At 45.3% G+C, this 24053-nt stretch overlaps 1 protein-coding gene across 7 annotated transcripts in view; it reads left to right on the plus strand.

Annotated features, from left to right (window-relative positions):
- Nucleotides 1-21649, plus strand: part of DUSP22 (dual specificity phosphatase 22) — a 61022-nt gene extending 39373 nt beyond the window's left edge. For 3 of the 7 annotated variants that reach the window (XM_059688394.1, XM_059688392.1, XM_059688399.1), the window contains 5 exons: nucleotides 6800-6849; nucleotides 16331-16405; nucleotides 18710-18881; nucleotides 19338-19410; nucleotides 19552-20497. In XM_059688394.1, the coding sequence (XP_059544377.1) occupies nucleotides 6800-6849; nucleotides 16331-16405; nucleotides 18710-18881; nucleotides 19338-19410; nucleotides 19552-19808 (627 nt within the window). In that variant the 3' untranslated portion in view covers nucleotides 19809-20497. Of the gene's footprint in view, nucleotides 1-6799; nucleotides 6850-16330; nucleotides 16406-18709; nucleotides 18882-19337; nucleotides 20498-21170 lie in introns of those variants that run through there. The other 4 variants (XM_059688393.1, XM_059688397.1, XM_059688398.1 and 1 more) reach the window with 4 other exon arrangements.
- Nucleotides 21650-24053: the final 2404 nt, after the last annotated feature.

Consider the following 24053-nt stretch of genomic DNA (forward strand, 5'->3'; position numbering starts at 1 on the left):
ATATAAATGTAAATATACTTAAGCCACTGAACTATTAAAAATGGCTAAAATGTTTTGTGTATTTTATATATGTTATGTATAATTTACCACAATGAAATAAAGTGCAAAGAGTAGTTGTCTCAAGGGGGAAAGACTTTTGTTTTTGTAATAATATACTTATCCTAGGAGGATACGTTCCATGACCTCCAATGGATACCTGAAACCCTGGATTGTACAGAACCCAATATATATATATATATGAGATATGTTTTTGTCCCATCCACACATATACTGTAGGGCTTCTCCTCGACATAATCAAATTTCTAGCATCACTCCTGTTGCACTTTGGGGCCATTATGAAGTAAAATAAGGGTGAATTGAGCACAAGCACTGCGATTCCTTGACAGGTGATCTGATAACCTAAACAGCTATCAAGCGCCTGAAGGGTGGGGAGCATCCACAGCATGAATGGATGAAGGGATGATTTGCATCCCAGGTGGGATGTAGTGGACAGGCAAGATGTCATCATGCTACTCAGAATGGCATGCAATTTAAAGCTTATGAATTGATGGAGGTGTGGAACAGACTGACATACCTCCATGTAGAGTTATGGCAGTGGTTGGCAAACTGCAGCTCATGAGCCACATGCAGCTCTTTGCCCCCTTGAGTGTGGCTCTTCCACAAAATACCACGTGCAGGCGTGCACGTACAGTGCTATTGAAACTTCGTGGCCCATGCGCAGAAGTCGGTATTTTATGGAAGAGCCACACTCGAGGGGCCAAAGAGCCGCATGTGGCTCGTGAGCCACAGTTTGCCAATGACTGGGTTAGGGGGACAAGAAGAGATAAACCAAAGAACTTATATACTTATATGCACAGCCCATGGACATGGGCAATAGGGTGATGAAGACCTGGGGGTGAGGAAGGAGATGGGAGGGGGGGGGGAAGGGAGAGAAATGGGAGATATCTGTAATACTGTCAACACTAAAAAATATTTTAATGTGAAAATTAATTTAAAAAAAAACAAAAGGCTTATGAATTGTTTATTTCTGGAATCTTCCATTTAATATTTTTGGACTGTGGTTGACTGTAGGTAACTGAAACCACAGAAAGCAAAACCTCAGATAAGGAGGGGACTACTGTATAAGCTGTGGTCTTGCTTCTGGTCAGGTGTGGGATAGTCCAAATTTAAATTTGTTTTAATGTAATGTTTCTTTTTTGTAATCAGTTTTGTTGAGAGTATTGTGAAATTAGCTCTTCATAGGGTCCCCAGTTTATTTTGCTTAACTCACTAATGGGTGTTAGATGACTAATTTTAATAAAGAGTTCTGTGTTTGGGAACTGCAAAGTCCAATTCATTGTAACATTCTGATATCTCGTAAATGTGGTTGTCGAAGAAAAAGTGCCACCTCTCTAAGAGGACCTCTCCTATGTACACACACATGCTGCTGCTGGCACTTGATGGGCTAAGATGACAAACCAAGGTTTCCAGTCATTAGCAGTTAAAGTGACTCTTCCATTGCCGAGATGTCCCGATTCTGGCCCTTTGAAAACTCCCTCTCCTGCTACTTACATTTTCTCTTAGGTTTTGATGGGTCATTGCAGAGAATATAATTACATTTTGTAACTAGCTTGCATTAACTTTCTTGGGAGAGAGGAAACAGATTTTGAAGGGCTTTATCTTTCCTTTGAAAAGTAGAATATCAACTAGGTTCTTGAGATGACTCTTACTATGTTTCAGAAAGAAAAGACCAGTGAATTTTAGAAATTGTACTTGAAAAAGCGAGAGTTTGATCTCTTTACTAGTCCTGAAATCAGAATCTTCCCCTACTTTGAAGTCTTTGCTTGCATACCATTTTAGGTGTATTCTTTCGTTTCAGGCCCAAAGGCCAAAACTTACTTTTGGTGGTTACTATGCTTGTTGAAACAGAAAACTGAACAATATTAGGACTTTTGAGAATGTGCATTTAGAAAGCTTTAACCTTTTGTTCAAGAGCCTCTGAGATACTTTCTAAAACTACTCTCAGCCACTGATGTCTAATGTTTCTTTCAAAGCCCAATACAAAAACTTGATCCAAGAGTTTTACTGGGCAGATCTCACATGACTCTTACTGTCCTGTGTTTTCCTAATCTTTTCTACATTATGTCTGCTGGTTGGTATGTTCCTTGGTATTATGAATATTCCCTATGCGTGTGGTCAGTGTAGATAAGAGCTTTTCTAGAATTCTCTGCCTTTATCCTCTCCCTAGCCCCCTCTTAGGCCATGCTCTGAACATGTCAGGCCACTTAAATTGCCAAAAGAAAGGAGCTGCTCTTTCTTTCCTTCATAGAAATCATGAGAGTCTTAATGCATAGACTCAGTTTTTGAGAGGGTGTGTGTGTTTGGGGAGGGGGGGGGGGCGGGGCGGGCGGGGGAGGTTCTGTATTTTAGTGCAGTCTTGGGCCAGCTGTCTGAACTGAAAATTTGTAATGTGACATTTATTAGCTCCATAAAAGTTTAATATTAATTGGCTTTCCACCAACCACTTTTTGAAACATCATGGAAAGTACTGAGTTTTTATTTATTTAGTAAGAATTTTCTTTTAAAAAGGAGATAATCAATTTTAGCTTTATGTATTTTTTAAACATTAGAGGTAATGTGAAGTAGTAAATACCTAAAATGCTATGCTAATGGTAATGCTGCTATTTGTAGAACTTACGATTTTTTTCAGATTGTTCTAGAATATTTATATTCTTTTGTTTTACTTTAAGTTTGATATACTTTCCATAATTTAGCTGCAGACATGCATAGGACATCCTGTCCCTTATCTCTGCCTCTATGGACCTCAGTACTAGAGAATGGTCTTATATAGGTCCAATTAAAAGGAAAATCTATTCCTTATCACATTTGCAGAGCCAGGTCTGTTGCTACTAGGATAATTTTAGGTTTATCCAGACTTCTCATGGTGTTGTGATCCTTCGTGCTGCCCCACTCCTGCAGCTTTCTGAATTAGTAATTAACGGCTATGAACTGTACACATGTGCAGGCATCCAAAGCCTTTTTCAGGTACTTGATGTTCTGTAGCCTGTGGCCTCCAAGAGAGATACGTTCTGTGCTTTGTTAATGACTAAGCCAAGATAAATAGATGGTCTTGGGGGCAAGCAGCTGAGCATTTCGACAGTTTTGACTCCTTTCTTTACTTATTTGCATAGGTTGTTCCCTTCTCATTGTAGATCACAGTGAGATGCATCTTAGCCGGTCCCATGGGAGCAGGCAGGCAGGAGATCGGAGTCTGCAGAGTCATGCAGTGTGCCCTTGCGCAGCGTGGCTGCAGGCCCGGCCTGGTTTCCTTGCTCACAGGGATAAGGCATGGGTACCTGACAACGTTTTCCTTCCCCTGCACTTCTTGTAGTGTGATCTTTATGTTAGCAGTTTTTCGCCTTGTTTTCATCATCAACAGACATTTAGTGAGTGCCTACCTACTATGTGTCAGGCACCATTCCAGGGAAGGTTAGTGTTGTATCTTTGAGAGATCCTACCTTATGTTTTATATTTTCTCTGTCCTGCCTTAACAGTATGGGATCCCCAAACTCATGGCCAGAGCTATTGTGTTCTTCCTTAGAAGCTTCACAGATGGGAAGCTGTACATGCCGCATCTCAATCCCAGCCAGTGAAGGAAGGGGAGGGGTACACCACAGACCAAAGTGGCCTCCTCCAAAGTTGCCTTGTCCCCCTCATCTGCTGTAGCTCAGGAAGGAAGGGGTCCCCTTTGTCATTTTCCTGCCTTGTGGGGCTGGCCCCTTTTCCTTGTACATTATGCCTAAAGGAAGCACAGTGCTTTCTAACCACATTGCTGTTGGCATTTAATGCTCTAAATAAGCTAAGAGTTTTTTAGCCTCCACTTCTTGCCTCTTTCTTCCTTTCCTTCATTTTTTCTTTCCTCCAATATATGGACTATGCTGACTTCAGATTCTAGATTTTAGATTTTAGAATCAAGTGGCTGTCAGTCAGCATGTATGACAGGCAAGCATCTTCACACTCTGTGAGGGGAACCATCTCAGCGTCCTTGATTAATTTATGTTGCTCGGACTGATGATCACAATGGAAGGGAAGGTGGGAACCTGAAAATCCTCTCGTCCCTCTGGAAGTATTCTGAAAGAGGTTGGAGGAAGTGTCTGGAGGAAAGAATTTCACAAGCTTCTGGGCCTGATCCATGGCCAACTCTCACTTTAAGAAAAAAAAGTGAGTCATTTCAGTGGTGGATGTATGAAATGATCAGTGTGTGATCTACGTGAACAAGTTTGTTTGGCTTCTATGGACAGAAGGAGCCAAATGATATTATACTGTGAAATGACTTTTTTTCACAGTAAAATATCCATCCCATTTTCTTTCCCTTTAAATCACTGAGCCAATACCTGTCTGATTTTGGAGGTGCTTTGGAACTTCAGACAACTGTCTCAGTCCTTCCAGAAGAGCACAGCACTGCGTCCAGGGAAAGGAGACAGAGCGGGCAATTGAGGACGACAACGCAAGACGTGAAGGAGGAATAATCTGCTGGTTCGCTTTCTTCTGGCAGCTGATCCTTAATTTTTATCCTTGGTGCATTAAAGCCTGTGCGATCTCACATAAAGTGCTCCCATCTGGACAAGCAGTGATAAAACGTGTCTTCTTCAAGGCCCAAAAGACCCTTTGTTGGGAGATGTAATGATTGACTCAAAGCTGGAAAAAATATATGTTTGGGAACTAAGTAGGGAAATGAGTTTTTTTCTAGCCTCTCATAAAAGGAGACAGGAAGTGGAATTCTCTTGTGTTTTCATGGCAGACAACAGGTTTCACGCTGAGTCCGCGTCAGCAGGAAGGGGTTTGTTGAGAGCTTATTTATGGTCTCCTCAGAGGAGCTGGAGAAATAGGATTTCAGCTGAAATTCCCGGAATAATTCCCAGACCACATCATACAACTGGCCCAGTGAGGTCTGCTGCCACCTCTGCCACCATCTGCACCTGCCCAGCCGGTGCTCTTTACCCATTCTATTCTTCCCATGTCCTGTTTCCAAATCTGCCTGGTGTGGGTTTGTCAGATGATGGAACCCTAAAAGCAAAGGAGGATGAAAAAAGTAGTTGGTGTGGACTCTGTATTGAGAAAGTGGGGTTCACTATGTAAGGGAGCATCAAAACGTGGAGCTGTTCCCTGGCTGGGTTGGCTCAGTTGGTTGGAACATTGTGCCATGCACCAAAAGTTTGCAGGTTCAGTTACCGTTCTGGGCACATACCTAGGTTTTGGGTTCAATCCCCAGTCGGGATCTTTAAGGGAGGCAACCAATCAATGTTATCAATGTCTGTCTCTCTCTCTCTCTCTCTCTCATCAATAAACATGACCTCAGGTGAAGATTTTTAAAAAATGTGGAGTCCAACTAGTGAGGTTCAGAGGTTGAGTGTTGACTATGAACCAGGAGATCATGGTTTGATTTGGTGGGGGCACATGCCCAGGTTGCGAGCTTGATCCCCAGTTGGCGGGGGAGGGTGTGTATGCAAGAGGCAACCGATCAGTGATTCTCTCTCCTCATTGATGTTTCTATCTCTCTCTCCCTTCCTCTCTGAAATCAATACAAATATAGATAGATAGATAGATAGATAGATAGATAGATAGATAGATTATTGATAGATAGATAGATAGATAGATAGATAGATAGATAGATGATAGATGATAGATAGATAATTTTTTTAAAACGTGGAGCTGTGACAGGGTTTGGGCCAGCCACAAATTTAGATGTTCCTTACAAGACTACATTAGCAAGTACAGCATAGATATTCCTAATGACAGGAATTAATAGTAAAATTTTAACAAACAACTGCAAACTTTTCAAAAGTCCTAGAAGATGTTATTTTATGACTTTGTCTGCTGAGGGAACTATAGTTGTCTAAACTGTCCTACATGCTTGTCCTTCATTTACTCTCTTACATTGGTTTTTGTTCCAGTTACTGATGTATTTATTCCCAGACACTTATTTCTCATGACACAATGGCAAGAGTCCATGAGGTCAGGCCACTGGAGAGGAGGCTTAAAAATGGTCCATTTAAGCCTTTATGAAGCCAAGGTTGCTGAGACATCTAGTCTTTGTATTTTCACTTGACACTGAAGACCTTTTCAACTATACTTTAAGTCCTTCTGATGAAGAAACAACTAAAATTTAATATAACTGAAATTTAACCTGATTTTTATGCAGCATGAATTGACATAAAAATTTTTATAGACTTTTAATAAATTTTATATGAAGTTTGTTTTTTCAAACTATTTATTTTTTTAAAAAAACCTGTTAGCTTACTAAATAAGTTTTGCTTTTCTGGAAAGGAGACATAATAAATCACATTACTTCCCTTGTGTAGAAACTCCTATCATGTAGGTACATCAGTGAAATTGAAATCTCTTCATACTAAATTTGATAAAGAAACCGTACCATAATGTTACAATTTTTAGATATCATGTTAAGGTTTTTACTACCAGTGGATCCTAAATAAAATTGATAAAAATGTGGAACATGTAAACGAGCATCTGAGGTGAGGGCTCTGGAATTTTTACCACTTACTGGGAAGTGCCTAGTTGTTTCACTTTTTGATGCCCCCTGTCTACAAGCTGTTTCCAAACCAGAGCATGAACATTTGTGTACACAGTCATGGAAAATAATCAGGAACCTTAATTAAAGAGTTTTCCCCAGTTCCTTGGCAACAAAAGATGAGTGACAAACTTCTCCTTTTTATTTTTTTATTTTTTTGACCTTAGTAAATAGTTCCTTAAAATATTTTTCTATACTGGGTATTATCTTTTATTTTTTATCATTCTACAGGGGGTTAAATACCTGTGCATTCCAGCAGCGGATTCACCATCTCAAAACCTGTAAGTTGTTTTTTTTCTGTATTATTTGGGGATATTAAAAATGGCTAAAGGACTGCAACGTCAAATACGTAAAGGAGAGTAGAGTCTTGGGGCCGCGAACCCTTGCTGCTTTGCACAGCTGCTGTCTCATCAGAGAGGAGGTGAGGCCCACGCAGGTGTGAGCTGCCCAGTGGGGCAGCCTGGAGCCAGAGGCGAGCTTGGTTTGCTGGCGGTCTGTACAGTAACTGATGAGCAGTCTGTAAGAAGAGTCTGGTTTTTAAAAAGAGGACCTCAGATCAAACCATTAGCATGCTCATCCTTTCTCTAGCAGCAAACCCTTCCAGGAGCTGTGGGTTTTATGTAAAGTAACACATCCAATAGAAATAGACTGTAAGCACAAATGCAATCACACTTAGAATTTTGAGTTTGCTGGGAGGCATCTTAAAAAAGTAAAAAGAAATCAGTGATAAGAATTTTAGTAATGTTTTATTTACAGTAGTATATCCAAAATACTTCAATTTCAACCATGTGCTAAGTATTTTTAAATGAGATATTTTACATCCTTTTTTTCATATTAAGTCTTCAAAATCAAGCAAGCTTTCTTTACAATGCCAGCAGTTCAGATCAGCTTTATGTCAAGTACTCCACGGCCACATGTGGCTAATGGCCACTCTGTGGCACAGTGTATTTGTAAAGTCTGTCCGAGTCCAGTGAACAGATTTTCCTGGTTTAGGAAAGTCCAGCCCTCTGTTTCTTCACAGTTGAATACATCTTTGACATGGTTTTGTCTCTATAAAGAGAAATGTGTCCTTGCTATCTTTTCCAGATCAACGGCCATTATATGGAGACCCGTAGGAGTAGGCTTTGGTAGAATGGAGGACAGGTCTCTGGAGACCCACTGCAGTTATGGCTCTAACGTTCACACTCTTTAGTTTCCAGAAGTGATAAAGTATTAACCATTCAGTGCACTCACAGACACCAACCTCTGCCTCTCAGGCTGGCCTTCTGCTGTTATTGGAGGTCAGATACAATAACACTCCTAGAATTACATATTACTTCTTTTCATCAGGAAAGTTAAAAGCTATGGTAGTGTTGTGCATTTGGGATTCCATAGACTTGTCAGGACACATCCCTTGTGATTCTCACATTCTATTGCCTGCAAATCCTACATATCAGAAGTACGGACTGCAGAATTTTACATGTAGGATCCCAAGTATCTAGCCTCTAAAAGCTATCAAAGTGGGACACTAGCCAAACTTGATTTTTCACTGCTGTAGAGAAGAGAAATCACAGGTTAGGCAGTAATTCTGTGCAGTCTACCTGTTTGGGAAAAAAAATGGGGCTAGATGCAGACAGATTGATATGGAGAAGGATGAGAGGGGTAGGTCAGGGCACAGGTGGTAGATCAGGAAAGGGCAGGGGTAGATGGAAGTGGGGGCAAGTACATTCTACCCAGGGCTCATGTTTTCAAAGTGACTCTCCACATTTCCTAGGAAAAGTCAATCTTTAAGATTGGTGGAGAAAGGATTTTACTAAGATCACTAGGAAAACAATAGTAGCTTAGGTCTGGAGGGAGGGGAAGATGCTTTAGAGAACTTCCTTGGTTATGAGTTGTGCCAAGAAACAGAAGTGGTTGGGAGGGCATGGTATGTACGGAAGGAAGTGAGCCACTGCCTTTCTCTGAGCCCACAGCAATCTTCTGCCTGTATTTTGGTGGCTATTTTTAGAATGGTTGCTTTGCTCTTATCTCAAACTGAGATTCTGACATACTCTTGAATTTGTCAATACCTAATTGGCTCTCTGACTCTTCGGAAGAATCAAACTGTAGCACATCTGGGCATTTGCTGTTAGGATACATGACCACGTGTACTTTGTGCTGCCCCTCAGGGTTCTCAGCACAGTTAGAAGTGAATCTCTGGGCTTGCCAGGACAGGACCCTGACTTTCCACGTATGAGCAGCAGTGAGTGGACATGAGTGTCTTGTGCTATGTGGACAAGTGAGCAGTAGACCCAAAATTGGAGATCTCAACTTTAAAACAAGTTTCAAATACCTTGGGCAAGTCAGTTCTTTCATCTGAAAAAGGCCTGTCTTTAGGATTTTGGAGGTGAGATCATATATGTGAAAGTGTTTTCTATGAACTCTAAGCACTTTTGAAAATAAGAGGATATTACTGTGTCTTGGGAATTACAGAAAAAGTAGTTGAAAATAAGTTTCGGTGTTCAGGCGGCCTGCTTCATTTCCTTGGAAGGTGTGCTTGTGGGAAGGTCAGGTGACAGCAGGGGGATGCAGCTGCTTCTGGCAAAATCAGCCCAGTCACCATCATCGTGGAGCCAGAGGACTAACCTGTAAGATTTGAGTTAGTTCTTATCTGTGCCAAATATGTACAACGATGTTGTTACAATATGTGTGGTTTGCCTCTTTAACCCACTCCTTGTATTTAGATGAAAGCGTAGTGTAGGAGAGGAGTTTGCAGTTGGGAGTTATTGCAGCATCCATGTTTGGGGCTAATGATAGAACTGTGCAGAGAATGCACATTGCTGCTGTTTGAGTGAAGTCTTAGCAGAGCACAACCTCTATTGCAATTGAAAAACTAAGGCCAGACCATAGTTCACCAAAAGGCAGAAAAACTGGCACTCTGCTGCTGGGCGTTAGGCATATAGGCATTTGTGTGGTTCTTTAGGGAAATTTATTTTTAAATCCTTTGTAATAGCAACGCTTATGCATAGTAAGGTTTTGGGCATGATTCTATAAGTTTTTCTTGCTCTACTAAAATTAAATGGAGAATATGGAGTTAAGCTGAACTTTGAGCATGCCTTGTATGTTAAGACAACCTATGAAATAGCTTTTCTCTTTACCTGTTACAGATGTTTTATTGGAAAGCATCGCATGCCTTCTAAACCAGCGGTTGCCAACCTTTTGGACCTCATGGACCACCAGCGGTTCACGGACCACTGGTTGGGGACTGCTACTCCAAAAATTTCCTTAAACCAGTGGTCGCCAACCTTTTGGACCTCATGGACCACCAGTGGTCCACGAACCACCGGTTGGCGACCGCTGTTCTAAACGGAAGCATGCTTTCAGAATATAAGCAGACTACAAACTTACTATTGTAGGTGGAACAGTTGACTCTGTCTATATGACCTATCTCATTTTGTGTAGCCTGTAAATATTAGGAACATTTGAAGCTAGAGTGAACCTTGATTTCTGTATGATCAACCATTGTGGGTGATCAGAAGATAAATAATCTTAATGCTCTTGCTAACAAAAGAGAGAGGAATCGTGTCTCTGGGTAACCCAATTAGAACTGGTAGTTCTTTAGTGCAGCCACTTGTAATTTATGATGCCTGAGAGTTCCTATATTTTTTTCCTTTCTATAAAGGATATAATAATAATAATAATAATAATAATAATAATAATAATGCCTAATAACCAAGACTGGTAAGGTTTTTAAATATTTTTAATTGATTTTAGGGAAAGGGAGCGGGGGGGAGAGAAAGAATCATCAATGTGAAAGAGAAGCATTCTTTGGCTGCCTCCTGTACATGACCCGACTGGGGATCGAACCTACAACCTGGTGCCCTCACCAGAAATTGAATAGGTGACTTTGGGTGCATGGAACGATGCTCAACTAACTGAGCCACACCAGTCAGGGTGAGAGTCCCTATATTTAATGACAAAATAAATTCTAGAAAACTGTATTGCTTATTGTTTTAAACTTAGGTATTTTAAAAATTATTTCCAGCTTTGAATATAACTTAAGGTTTTATATCCTAAATCTTTACCCACAGATTTCTATATCCACAGGAATTCTTCTGCTAATTTTGATCTTTGAAACATTGCTGTCACTTGGTATTCAGTTGCTGCAAACCCGCTGCCCAGAAAGGTCAATTCTCTATCTTGGCCTCAGTACTCACTAACTCCCCATCTGATCTTCCAGGAACTTGATATGCAGAAACCTGGTTTGAGGTAACATTAACACATTAAGACAGTGGTTCTCAACCTGTGGGTCGCGACCCCTTTTGGGGGTCAAATGACCCTTCACAGGGGACGCCTAAATACATCCTGCATATCAGATATTTACATTACGATTCATAACAGTAGCAAAATTACAGTTATGAAGTAGCAACGAAAATAATTTTATGGTTGGGGGTCACCACAACATGAGGAACTGTATTAAAGGGTCGCGGCATTAGGAAGGTTGAGAACCACTGCATTAAGATTTTAGCTGTTTCCCCAACCACTTTGCCTTGCAAAGTCAAGGCATATGAAAATTCAGATTCTCATAGTGGCGATAACCCCCCAGATCCAGGCTGCCCACTTTGCTTGACTTGTTACAATTAGGGACATCCTGGAGTTTGTATCAACTGCACAGCTGCATGTTCTCCAAGCGGCTGATGGAGATGGGTTGGTGAATTAAGGTTTTGGAAATATTTGCCTTTGCTTTCTCTCTGTGCTTTCCTAGGGAAGCTGTTTTAACCTTACTTCTCTCACTGTAAAATAACTATCTCACACAATTTTTATAGTATTAGGTGAGATAAGTAGAAGTGTTTATGAACACTAAGCATCTGCAAAGATAAGATTTTAATTTCTTTGTATTCAAGTAAGGAGTGATAATGTACTTGGAAAGTGAGTGGTTAGGTGTGTAACAGCTTATTTTGTTCATTCTTATTTTAATGTTTATTAAGTTGGCATTTTATATGTAGACATCATTAAGGGTATAACTCTTATTTTTTATCTTCTCCTTCGATCAAATGCAGGAGCTTGGTCTGTGCTGGGGAGTTGGCAACATTGCCTCATTATCGTAAAGCCTTCATGACATCCCAGGGTTGGGGAATCAAACAGATCTCTAAACTGCTTGAGGTTCTCCTGAAGAGAAGAGGCATTAGAGTACAGAGAGCTGATATTTAACAATTCAATAAAACTTTCTTTCCTCATTCTACCTCCCTGTCTTTTTGTGTATTTTTATGTAGTGTAGCTGATGTCCTCTGTACTCTCTCCTATTTACATTTTTCTTTATTTTCATTATTTAAAAAACAATTTTGCAAGATCAGAGCTAGGTGGCCCTTGATGGCCCTTCCAAACAGATGCATACACACATGAGAACTTACACACACGTGCTCACACACAGCTCCTAAGGACATTGCAGTCTATAGGAAAGAGAAATATGTGGAAAGTGTGTTTTGCATTTTTCATAAGGCTTTAACTTGAACTATTTTTTAGTCTTAGACTATGTCTTTCTAGTGTTTGTAGTGTTGAACTATTCTTTGTGAAATTATTTTGTACTAGATGGTAAAGAGGGGTTTTGTTTTTTTCTTGGGTGTGTTGGTTTTTTTTTAGATTGCTTTTATTTTCCCAGCCGGTGTGGCTCAGTTGGTTGAGTGTCAACCTAAGAACCAGGAGATCATGGTTCAATTCCCCACCAGGGCACATGCCCAGGTTGCAGGCTCAATCCCCAGTGTGGGGCATGCAGGAGGCAAATGACTAATGATTCTCTTTCATCATTAATGTTTCTATCTCTCTCTCTCCCTTTCCCTTCCTCTCTGAAATCAATAAGAATATATTTAAAAAATAATAATATAAAAATAAAATAACCTTATTTGCCAGAATGAAAAGTAAGGTACAACCAATCTGATTGAAAAATGGGCACAGGATCTGAATAGACATCTTTTCAAAGAGGAAATACAAATGACTAAAAGACATATGAAAAGACTAGAGGCCCGGTGCATGAGTTCAGGTGGTGTCTGGGGGGCAACCAGGGGCGGGGCCAGCCAGGGGGAGGGGCCGAGGGCAGTTGGTGGGCTGGCCCCACCCCCTGGTCAAACTCCCAGTCGGAACTTCCAGTAGAGGGGACAATTTGCATATTAGTCTTTTATTATATAGGATATTCAACATCACTAATTATTAGGGAAATGCAAATCAAAACCACAAAGAATAGCTATTAGCAAAAATAAATTATATACTAGTGGCCTGGTGCACAAAAATCCGTGGCTTTGCTGTCTGTATGGCTGCAGTGAGCAAGCCCAGCTGCCATCAGGGTGCTGGGCCATTTCTGGGCTTCAGCTTACGGAGGCGGAGTCCTCACAGGACAGGACTCTTCATGCCCACAGGGGGATCGCAGCGACCAAGACTTGTAGAAAGATGAACACCATATGGTGTTGCTTGGCTGCTCTCTGGAGGTCAGGAAAGCATGGCTGGCCCTGGTTCTTGTCTCTGGATGGAGAAGGAGGGGTTGGGGATGTACTGGTCCACAAGGAGGCTAGCACAGACTGAGGAGGAAGAAGAGGAAGGGCACCTGGGCAATACAGCTGTGGGGCTGTTTGCTGAGCCCCATGAAGGATATCTCTGCCGAAGTGCCCTCTGCCTGCCCAGTGGGTTCCCTCTGGGTGGTCACCAGCAGCAGCAGCATTATTGGGTGAGTGTGGAGGACACATGGCCCCAAGTGTTCCCTCTGGATGTCGGCAGCAGCGGCATTATTGGGAGAATGTGGAACATATGGTCCATGTGTTCCCTCTTAGTGTCAGCAGCAGCAGCATTATTGGGTGAGTGTGGAACACACGTGGCCCAGGGGTTCCCTCTGGGTGTCAGCAGCAGCAGCATTATTGGGTAAGTGTGGAACACACGTGGCCCAGGGGTTCCCTCTGAGTGTCAGTGGCAGAGGCATTTTTGGAACACTTGCAGGCTGTGCTTTCCTTCTGAACCAGCAGGCTGACTTGCTTAGTACAGAATGTGTGGAAGCGAATACCCAATGAGGAGCAGGAATAGGGAACCTGTGTTTATGGAAGCAGTTTGTGGTGCGATGGTGCCTCAGGCTATGCTTCTGCTTCAGTCAGAGGGTGGGGCAATATCAGAACCAGAGTCGTGGGTATTTCCCACTGTGGAGGAGGGTGTTTAATGGCCAGAGCTTGGGCTTATGTCATTAGCTTCCCTGGAAATAACCCCCCACTCCCTGCAACACACCAAAGCAGTAGTGAGCACGCCTGCCTCCTGGCTTTTCTTGGAAAAGGCATTTCTAGGAATGCTGCCTGGCTTGGCCTCATGCCTAAAGTGTCATGAGTCAAGTTTCCTGGCAGGGCTCTGAGCAGGCACTTTGTTGGCATCGTTGCGCCCCTGGGCCAGGCACTCTGGGCTCTGCAGGGTGCACAGGAGCCCTCATGGGCTCGTTTGCCTTGCACTGGATGCAGTTAGAGCTGGAGGAGTCAGGTTCTTGTGGGGGCAGAGTGAGGGCCCGTCCTCGGCCCCTCAGTTCCTTTACACACTGTCTCTAGGCCATGGCAAGCTTAGATTTGCCCTCCTGACCACACCCACACCCCCCACCTCTTATTCTGAGATGTGACAAGGCTGCTCTTGAACCCAGATACACTCCACAGTGCTTAAGACCTAGGTTCCATTGTGCACATAGTTTGGGATGTGCAAGTATAAAAACTGGACGTAAGATGTTCCCACTCCGAAATTTCAGCAAAACGATTCGTGTGTCATCTTTGCAAGATCTTGGTGATTGCCACAGCACCCACCCTGTCCCCAGACAGCAAGGCCTGCCCGCCTGGTGGAGCACTGTTAGCTCCTGTGTCACTGGATGCTTTTGCAGTGCTCCCAGGCAGCCTGTGGTTTATGCACTAAGGCAGTTGTCATTTATTCCTAGGTGTGCTCTTCTCTTTTTGGTTGCCTTCTTCTTCCCTGCTATCTTATCCCGGATGCAGCTCTCCCACAAAGGATAGGCTGTACCACAGGCTGTGGCCTGGGAGGCTTTTCCAGATCCCCTGGATGTCCTAGTGTGGCTGGCCTGGTGACAAAGGCATGCACACTCTAGCTGCACCCTTGGCCACTAGCCTCTAGTCAGGGGTGGGCCTGGCTTCTGGGCCGGCTGTCCGGCTCGGATATACAGTCAGACCCACTTACCCCTGTCCCGTCTCCCCACTGCAGTGGCCTCCAGAGGAGGACAGGTCACACTGTGTAAACCATGAAGCCGATTGCAGACAGCAGCCTATAGCCACTCCTAAGCCAGAAGAGTTGGCTCCATGTGTTTAAAACTGTTGAATTAGTTGCTGATATCAGGAAGATTGTATTGATTGTAGGTAATAGAATATCTGATTGACAGTGTTTTAAGTTATAAAGACATTTATTACTTAACTCCTTGACCCAGAAGTCTGAAAATGAATGCTCCCAGGCCTAGGCAGCAACACCTTGGTGTCCCCCTATCCATCCTGCTACCCCTCCACTCGGAGGCCTGTCACCTGTGGTCCCAGGCATCTGATGCAGCTCCAGGCAGAGTGCTCACTTCCAGTGCCTTGGCAGGAAGCCTAGGGCAGAGATAGCTTTCCTTTCATCAGAAGGAAAACTTTCCCAGAAATCCCCACCACAAGCTTTCCCTTCACTTCTCAGGCCAGAACTGAAGAGAATAGGGGATTCTGAAGACTGAGCTTGCTGCTGCCCCAGTGAAGTCAGTGCAGCCGAACATGCTCCGCCACCTGCAGAGCCAGAGGGTTTCCCTGCCTGCTCCCCATCGCTGGGTTTGAGAAATGGGAGACTGAGCACCGAACCCTCACCTGCTTGCAGCACCTGGCCTTCGGGCTGGGCTCACCCCGTGCTTACACCCCTCCACACAGTTTCATGGCTCCACACCCCGCCTAAGGACTCTCAGCACTAACACTCAGATGTCAGGATCCCATCAGGAATCTTTTCTTGCCCACTTTACACCAAGCCAGTCTTTGGGAGTAGAGTTGCAATGCCCTGAGTCACTTTGCAGATTTATGCCTGTCCCAGAACAGCTAGGCACCTGAACTTAACACTACAGAACTTCTCTGCAGTCAGTGCCTGTGGCGATCATCGCATCGCACCTGGATTTCCCATTCTGACTAGACACATGGAAGCAAAGCTGAGAGTCAGAAGTGAGGGTCGTGGATTATTGTCCTAGAGAACTTCAGAATCCATGGAGCATGTTGACATGTAAAACATTATTCCCACTACAGCAGAGGTTAAGGGGAGCCACGGGGCTTTCCTGAGGCCACACAGCCACTAAGCTACTGAGTGGGTAGGCGTTGGAGCTGCAGTTGTCATTTCCACACAGCTCTCCTGTCACACAGACAGGACAGGAGGAGGCCGGTGTGGAAGACTTACTGGTTGTTCAGAGTGTCAGAAGTAAACTAGCTTTTCGGACTTAGGGAGCCTGCATAACATGGGCACCTTCCTCACCAAAGTGGCTGTAGGGTTGCCGGTGTGCTGCCGAGCATCAGGGGGCCAGACTGACCGTGGGCTGGGCACAAGCCACCCACCATGACCACCAGTCAGTGGCAGTAGACAAATTCCAAGCAGCCCAGACGTGGGCAGCCCCCAGGCCTCAGCTCCCCAGGCCTCGGGGCGTGTGATGGGCGCTGACACGCAGGCAGCTCTGCCCGACAGTGTGGCTGGGAAGCTGAGTGGCCGAGACCTTCTAACAAACCTCAGGTGGACTTTTTACCATGTGTTGAGTAAATGAATGTCACTTCTCTCTTTTTCTCCCCTCAGGACAAGACATTTCAAAGAAAGTATTAAATTCATTCACGAGTGCCGGCTCCGGGGAGAGGGCTGTCTTGTCCACTGGTATGTATGCCTCTTGCCTGAAAGCCGTTCAGCTTGGTCGATTCTCAGGGCTCCCCTGTGTGCAGTTAATTATTTCATCTCCTAATGGTTTTTTTCTTCCCTCGAAACCTCAGACACACACCCCACTTGAGTCTCCTCTTTGTTCAACACGGTTGGCCTTCGTTGAGAGAGAACCCTAAACAGGTTTTTCATCTTCACAGGTAGGACTTCTGTAGGGACTGTCAGGCCCCTGGACAGCAGAGCCTTTGTGGCCAACCTCTGCCATTCTGTCAGAGCAGCCTCCATGGAGGGCACAGACTGTAGGTTTGTTCCTGAGCCCTCAGGGTCTTTCAGAGCACAGTTCCTTCCGCAGAGCTGTGATTGCGTGTGTGGTGGTAGCACCGCATCACTGTAGTACTGCGTCACCGTAGCACCAGAGTGGCGGCTCTCTCTCCATCTAGGTTGGGACTTTGTGTGTGTTTGGCTTTGAAAGGATCTGAATAGACTTAGAATTAAGCAGTTACATGCATCTGTGCCCCTCGATTCGGCTGTCCTCTGGGTGTGGGTGTAGGTACACATACATGTACATGCATGTATACATGCACTGCAGAGGAAGGGACGGACAGGTGGAGCTGAAGGACAGCACACGGAGCCTGGTGCAGAGTGAGCTCTCCGAGTGTCGGCTCTCACTTCACTCCCTCATTCTTCTGTCTTCCTCTGGCAGCATCACTGACCTGTATGGGAGCCAGCAGCCAAAGTCTGGAGCCATGCTCAGTGTCAGAGTGCAGGCCGAGTACCTGCCTCTCTGCCTTGAATGAGGCTCAATGTTGGCCAGCAGCTCGAGTCCCTGTTGCAGTGAAGCTCTCTGGAAATACACTGGCGCCACTGGGCGTGCCACTGCCGAAGTGGGGGGCAGCCCTGGTGGCAGAGGGTGTCCAGTGCACAGTGTCCACAGGGGTCATTCATGAGAACTGTCATTTGTCCTAAGGGCCAGGGACCCGTCATGGGGGAGCAGAAACATAGATAGTTTGATTGCTTAAAAAGGGTGTTCTGCAGTTGTATAAAGTTCTTGAAATAGAGTGCTTATTTATTTTACTTTTAAAAAGAGTAGGACATGTTATAAATACAAATGGTGGGTTTTGTAGCATTGTTTGCCTTTTCATTAAAGCTCTTTGGGGCCACAGCTGGTTTGGCTCAGTGGATAAAGCGTCAGCCTACAGACTGAAGGGTCCCAGGTTTGATTCCTGTCAAGGGCACATGACTGGGTTGCAGGCTTGATCCCCACCCAGTAGGGGGTGTATAGGAGGCAGCCAGTCAATGATTCTCTCTCATCATTGATGTTTCTACCTCTCTCTCCCTCTCCCTTCCTCTCTAAAATATATGTGTGTGTGTGTGTGTGTGTTTGTGTGTGTGTATCACTTAGGGAGTGCAGTTGGAGCCATTTAAAGGGCAGTTTTGAACTCCTTTCTCTACCTGGAATTCTAGGGTTCCAGGTTGCAGCTCAAGAAGATGTATTTTTTAAAATATATATATTTTATTTTATTGATTTTTTTACAGAGAGGAAGCGGGAGGAATAGAGAGCTAGAAACATCGATGAGAAACATCGACCAGCTGCCTCCTGCACACTCCCCACTGGGGATGTGCCCGCAACCAAGGCACATGCCCTTGACCGGAATTGAACCTGGGACCCTTCAGTCCACAGGCCGACACTGTATCCACTGAGCCAAACTGGTTAGGGCGAGAAGATGTATTTTTTAAAAGCTTTCATTATTTCTGAGATAAAGCCTTACGGAAGAGACATCACATCAAAGTGGTTTATTAGTGTTATTACCATATTGATAATATTATTTATATTTAACTATCTGTAGGTCTCATAGTCTAGGAATTTGTATTTCATACAGCTGTGCAAATCTGAATATAGGCTTTTCTCAAAATGAGAAATGTGCTAAACTTCCCCATCAGAAACCGTTACTAGAACACTCCAAATCTGACGCAGCACAGCCTTTCCTTGACCACCTTACTTTGCATATGCATTTACAATAGGTCCCCTACTCAGCCTGCTAAAGACACGTAATCCTTACTGCCCGCAGAGCATACACCATGGCTGAATTTCAGAGCACGTGTGTGTGTGCTCTCAGGTCCTCTGCCTGGTTGTGTCCATGGTTGAGGGATTTCCAGGTAGCATATTGGCTTGCTGTCCACTCGCAATCCAAGGCAGGAAGACTCTAGAATCAGGTCCATAGAGTACTTGCTCCAAATGGATCAGAAGGTAGACTGCAGACCCTAAACCTTCCTTGCCCACGGGCCATTCTCTTGGCCCCACAGCCTGGCCGGTGTCTCCAGGAGTGTGACTCTGGTGATCGCGTACATCATGACCGTCACTGACTTTGGCTGGGAAGATGCCCTGCACACTGTGCGTGCAGGCAGGTCCTGTGCCAACCCCAACCTGGGCTTCCAGAGACAGCTCCAGGAATTTGAGAAGCATGAAGTCCATGAGGTAACTGTGCTCCAGGGACTCGGGAGGTACGCAGCACACCCTGGGAAGGTGCCTGTCTTTCCACACACCCCTGGAAGCATGGAGGTTGAAGTTGGAGAGGCCCACAGAGGACATCTGGTCCAAGGACACCTTACTTGAACCCCACATGAAGTCCTCCCTGGCCCCTTGTTCACCAGCCATAGCCACAGGATATCACCCTTTACCATCTTCCTTGGGCCCCGTGTGCTTCATTTCTCTCCCTGGGGGTCAAGTACTGTTTTCTGGGTTTGGCTGACATTCATGTCCTCAAGCCAAAACCTGAAGAAGCAGTAATTTCTCTTCTTTGACACTGCCTGGCCAACCACAGAGCTGTGACTGCCCATGCCCATGTATTTGCCAGTTTGTATGTAACACATAAAAGTCTTACATGCATGCCGGTGTGTGTGTGACGTTTGCTTTTCTTTTCAACTCCTTCAGTACCGGCAGTGGCTGAAGGAGGAGTATGGAGAGAGCCCTTTGAGGGATGCAGAAGAAGCCAGGAACATTCTGGGTAAATATAAAGAGCAGGGGCGCACGGAGGCCCCGCCCAGCGCCTGGAGGGAGAGCAGCTTTCAGGCCCTGCCTCCTCTGGCCTACAGCAAGTACCCTACGGAGACCTAACACTGCGACCTGGTGCCTGCCTTTCCGCCAGGCGACCTGGTGTGTGGGGTGCCACCTCACCTCGGAGGACAGGAGGGGAGGCTGGCGAAGAAAGTGGATCCAGGCTCCTATCCAGGACCTCCCCAGCCCTGTCTCAGGCCCTTCCACTCTGTCTTCCCAAAATTTCTGCACTGTCTGGAGGCTGCTCGCTGCCCACAGTGTCACTTGCCTCTGAGGGTCAGTTTGCACGTGTGTGTGTGTGTGTGTGTGTGTCTCTGCATGCGTCTGTTTGCATGTGTGAGCGTGTGAACAGTGACGAGCACTCTCAGTCCACACTGCCAGCTGCTACCACCCCCTTTCCCTTTGCCCAGCGCTCCAAGTGAGGGCTTTCCTGTCAGCATCTGCAGTGCTGTGCAGCCAGAAGCAGCCCTTGTCTGTGAACACGCACTGAGAACTTAGGCAGTGGCTGAAGGCAGCCGCCCCCAGAGCGCAGGTGGCCATGTCAGGGCAGCACGTGGCCAGACTCCCTCTGAGATGGCTTCAGGGGCCTTGAAAGGTGGTGGCGGTCAGTGTTCTGACCATTGCCTAGATTTAATGACTGCCCCAGGCCTGGGCTTCCTGCTGCCTCAAGTCAGGTCCCCTTGGAGCCCATCATGTCCCCAGGTTCTGTGTGGTATTTGTTCTCTCTGGCACCCACTGCATTTTAGTTCTATGGGGAGCACTACCAATTTAGCCAAAGCTGTATGCTCTGAATGCCCTGCCTTTCTCTTCCCTCCAGCTTCACTGACTCCCAACCACTTGCTGTCTCTCTCTGCCAGGGGCCCTTCCAAAGGCTTGCTCGTACCTTTAGGTAGTGGGAAGAAAGAACATTTATTAGGCATTGTAGCAGTTAGCATTTAAAAATACAATTTTAAATGTGCACTTATTGAGCACCTTTGTGTATGCTGTGGATTTGATATTTGATCTCAGCTACCTCATTAAATGTTTTTTGAAAAGGTGTTTTTTGTGGTTCCAGTCAACTCTGCCTCATAGTTAAAGATGTTCGGTCGTGATTGTTTTCTGAAGCCAAAGGGAAAAGCATCAATGTCACTGAGCTATTTAAAGTTTCTTATTTGGGCTCCAGTAATGCTTTCTGGTGGGTAAAATTCCACATTCAGTCCACAGCCGGCAGGCAGCAGAGCACCTATAGCTGCAGCATGGGCCAGCGGGCATGCCGGCGTGCTGCAAGCATTTCTGTGCCCCAGCCTTTGTACAGCTCCAGTGCTTCAGCGCGCAGAGCCACGGAATGGAAACCCATCCCTGGCTTCTCCCTAAGGAGGTGCTGCACTCTTTCTCTGATGCTGCCACACAAGGAGCCTGAGTAAGAGGTTTCCCATGCTTTAGAGGGTGTGTCACAGGTGAGCTCTTGGGGGATCGGGACAATGACATCTCCCAACTCTACGGGCGTACAGGCCCCAGGTATTCAATAAGAAACGTGGCCATGGACCTCCCACATACAGATGAAATAATTTGCCTATGAAGTACACTTTTCCTTAAACCAAAAATAAATGTAAATATGTTAACTAGAAAGTATTGAAGATATCAGTTTGAATGCTTAAATGTATGTTCACTTATGAGCATCAAAATATATTCCTGTAGGTCCCGAAATGCTGTCTTACTATTTGTTGCCAGCACTGTTCTTTCTCCACAGCCACACCGGGCGTTCTGAAGTACTGGGCCTTTCTCAGAAGACTGTAACGCACCTGAAGTCGGAAATGCTGCAGAGCCACCGAGTTTAGTCTGGTGCTGCCAGAAAGAAAACCTAGAGTTTAAGTGTCCAGAACTGTTTTGTGAACTTGTCTGTTGTTTTAAATGGAGTACCTGTGTAATCGTGTTGTTACATGTTGAGCACTGAGGACACTCTTAGCGAGAGGACATGTTTTTGCCTTAATTCCAGTGCTGCGGCGATGCCTTTGACCACAATCTTGGTGCCTGGGCAGCAGTCTCGACAGTCCTGCTGCCATCCTGACTGTAGCCTCTGGTCACGTGCTTCAGTCTCCCAGCTGGCATATCTCTCTTGGTGTGTCTCACCCATGGTTTATATTCTCTCCATGGTGACATTTACCAACAGCTACACACTTTTATTAATAAAAGGTAGTGTAGCCACATTTAACTTTGTGTTCAGAGCATCCTTCCTTAGCTAAGGCATGGCGGTGCGTGTCCCTGCCTGGGAGGGCCTTGAAGCAGGTTGGGAGCCTGCTGCTCCAGCACAGATGCTGATTTTATTTTAGAGGCTGTTTTCCTCCAGGGGAAGCACAGCAGACACTAGGAAACGTGAACCAATTTCTCCGTGGGAGAAAAGTCAATCATCCATGAAAGCAAGAAGTTCAGAGACGGGAGCCGTGTGCTGCTGCACAGGGTGGGAACTGAATGCCAGCAGTCTGAAGTGATTGCCTCTCCCACAGAGATGGCCCAGCCACTCCCCTGCCCCCCCATCCCACCCCCCAGCACTGCTGCAGACTGTTGAGCGCAGGTTCTGATTCCACCCCCAGCTTCTAATGTGAAAAACCACAAACTGGCTCCAGGAACAATTTAAGTTGACTTCCTATTTTGTCCTTGTTGAAATCCAGTTTGGAGGGTGGGAGTGCTGGGGTGTAACTTTTTACTTCAAGTACAGGTTTGGCTTGAACTACAGGCAGGTGTGCATGGGCCCCGGCTTGCCATGTGTCCCAAGTTTCTGCTTCCAGTCCCTGGAAGCTCCTGGCAGGGGGCTGGAGCTGTGTTGGGCTAATCTGGTAGCAGCTCCTGATGGGTGAGATGACATGGCATTGATTAGTTTGTGGCATAAATGTTTATTCTGACTCAGCAGGCTTGCAACCAGTTTGACCCAGTGGATAGAGAATCGGCCTGCGAACTGAAGGTTCCTGGGTTCCATTCTGGTCAAGAGCACATGCCTGGGTTGTGGGCTCGATCCCCAGTAGGGGCTAGCAGGAGGCAGCCAATCAATGATTCTCTCTCATCATTGATGTTTCTATCTCCCGCTCCCTCTCTGAAATCAATAAAAACATATTTAAAAAAAATTTTTTTAAAGATAGTCTTGACTATGCCTAGATGTTGAAGGCAGAGGCCTCTTCTCTGCCCTGGTCAGGCCCAGTGGTTAGGTCACACTTAAGATGGGGGAGCAGTGGACCCCTGCTGCCCCAGGGCCTTGATTTGTGAAACAAGATGGTTGTGGCCCAGGCAAGTTTTCATAGGCTATTTTTTTCTGTCATTTACTTTTGCACAGATCCTTTCTAGCCTGAAATTCAGAACCATGGCCTACAGTGAAGGTGACTTAACTGGGTCACCTGCTCTAACCTCCACTCCATCCAGGTATCTGCTCACTCACTCCACTCCACTGAGGTTTCTGCTCACTCACTCCATTCACCTCCATTCCATTCAGGTTTCTGCTCATTCCACTCCAGGTATCTGTTGATAAACCCTCTCTGCCCAACGTGATTCTTTGACCTCAATCATGTTTTTCAGAGTGCCTTAATTAACCTTGAGTGTCCTCACAGCCCTCAATAGCATTTTTGCTTTTCCATGAGCATGGTTTTCCACTAGTGGCTTCTTTAATGTATTGGGTTCTGGTTCTTTTTCGTTTCTGTCTCAACAAGGAACCCCACTTTCAGCATCTGGAACTGCTCACATCACTCAGGCAGAGACAGCTTATGAACTCTAGTGAGAGCCTATAAATTCTAATAATCGTGTGTGTGTGTGTACACGCATGCACACAGCTGTGTTTTATTGTTTTGAGTTGTGTCTTAGAGAAATTCTTAACCTTCAGGGGGTCTTGTCTGCAACTCAAGGGACATGTTGAGCTCAGGTACCTGGGCACCCAGGGAAAAGGCAGAGCTTGTGTTGCACAACATGAGTTGGTCACGAAGGCTGCTCTGTAAACCCGCCTCTCACCATAGAAATGGGGAACACACTGTCAAGCCCTGTGATCCACTAGACGGCTCCTCCCATCCTGACTCTGAGTTATTAATAATTTTATTAAGAATGTGCTTTCAACATGCTGTATTTATACATGTACTTAACAAGAAACCACCAAGACTTCAGAGGGAAGTTCCTCTTCCCTTTCCTTGTATTGCCAGAGAAAGGGGAGAAACTGAGAAAAAAAGAAAAACTGCCTTCGACTTGTGGGAGGCTTGAGCACCTCCATCCCTTGGGATCTAGCAGGGGCTCCTCGGCCCAGGCTCGGGGAGTCATGTAACACCCTGACTGTGTTTCATTATGCAGAGCTATCTTGACACTTCGCTCTCGTTTCCCTCCCGCTAGAGACCTGTGACTGTAATAACAGAGCATAATTATTTTAGCTAGTATCAAAATTAGTGTTCCATTTTGCACCTTAGGCTTAACCACCTTATTGAGTATCTGACTAAAGGTTGCAAGTGTGCCCTGCCTGTCTCTCCATCAGGGGAGAATTACCAGTGCATGTTTGAACATCTGCGAATGGGGTTTATTTTGGCTGCAGACCTCTATGCAAACTGTTGATCATAAAGAGTTAGTAGTTCCTGAAGCTTCTAGTTCAGG

Source organism: Myotis daubentonii, chromosome 3 (assembly GCF_963259705.1).
Source record: "Myotis daubentonii chromosome 3, mMyoDau2.1, whole genome shotgun sequence".
Classification (NCBI taxonomy): domain Eukaryota; kingdom Metazoa; phylum Chordata; class Mammalia; order Chiroptera; family Vespertilionidae; genus Myotis; species Myotis daubentonii.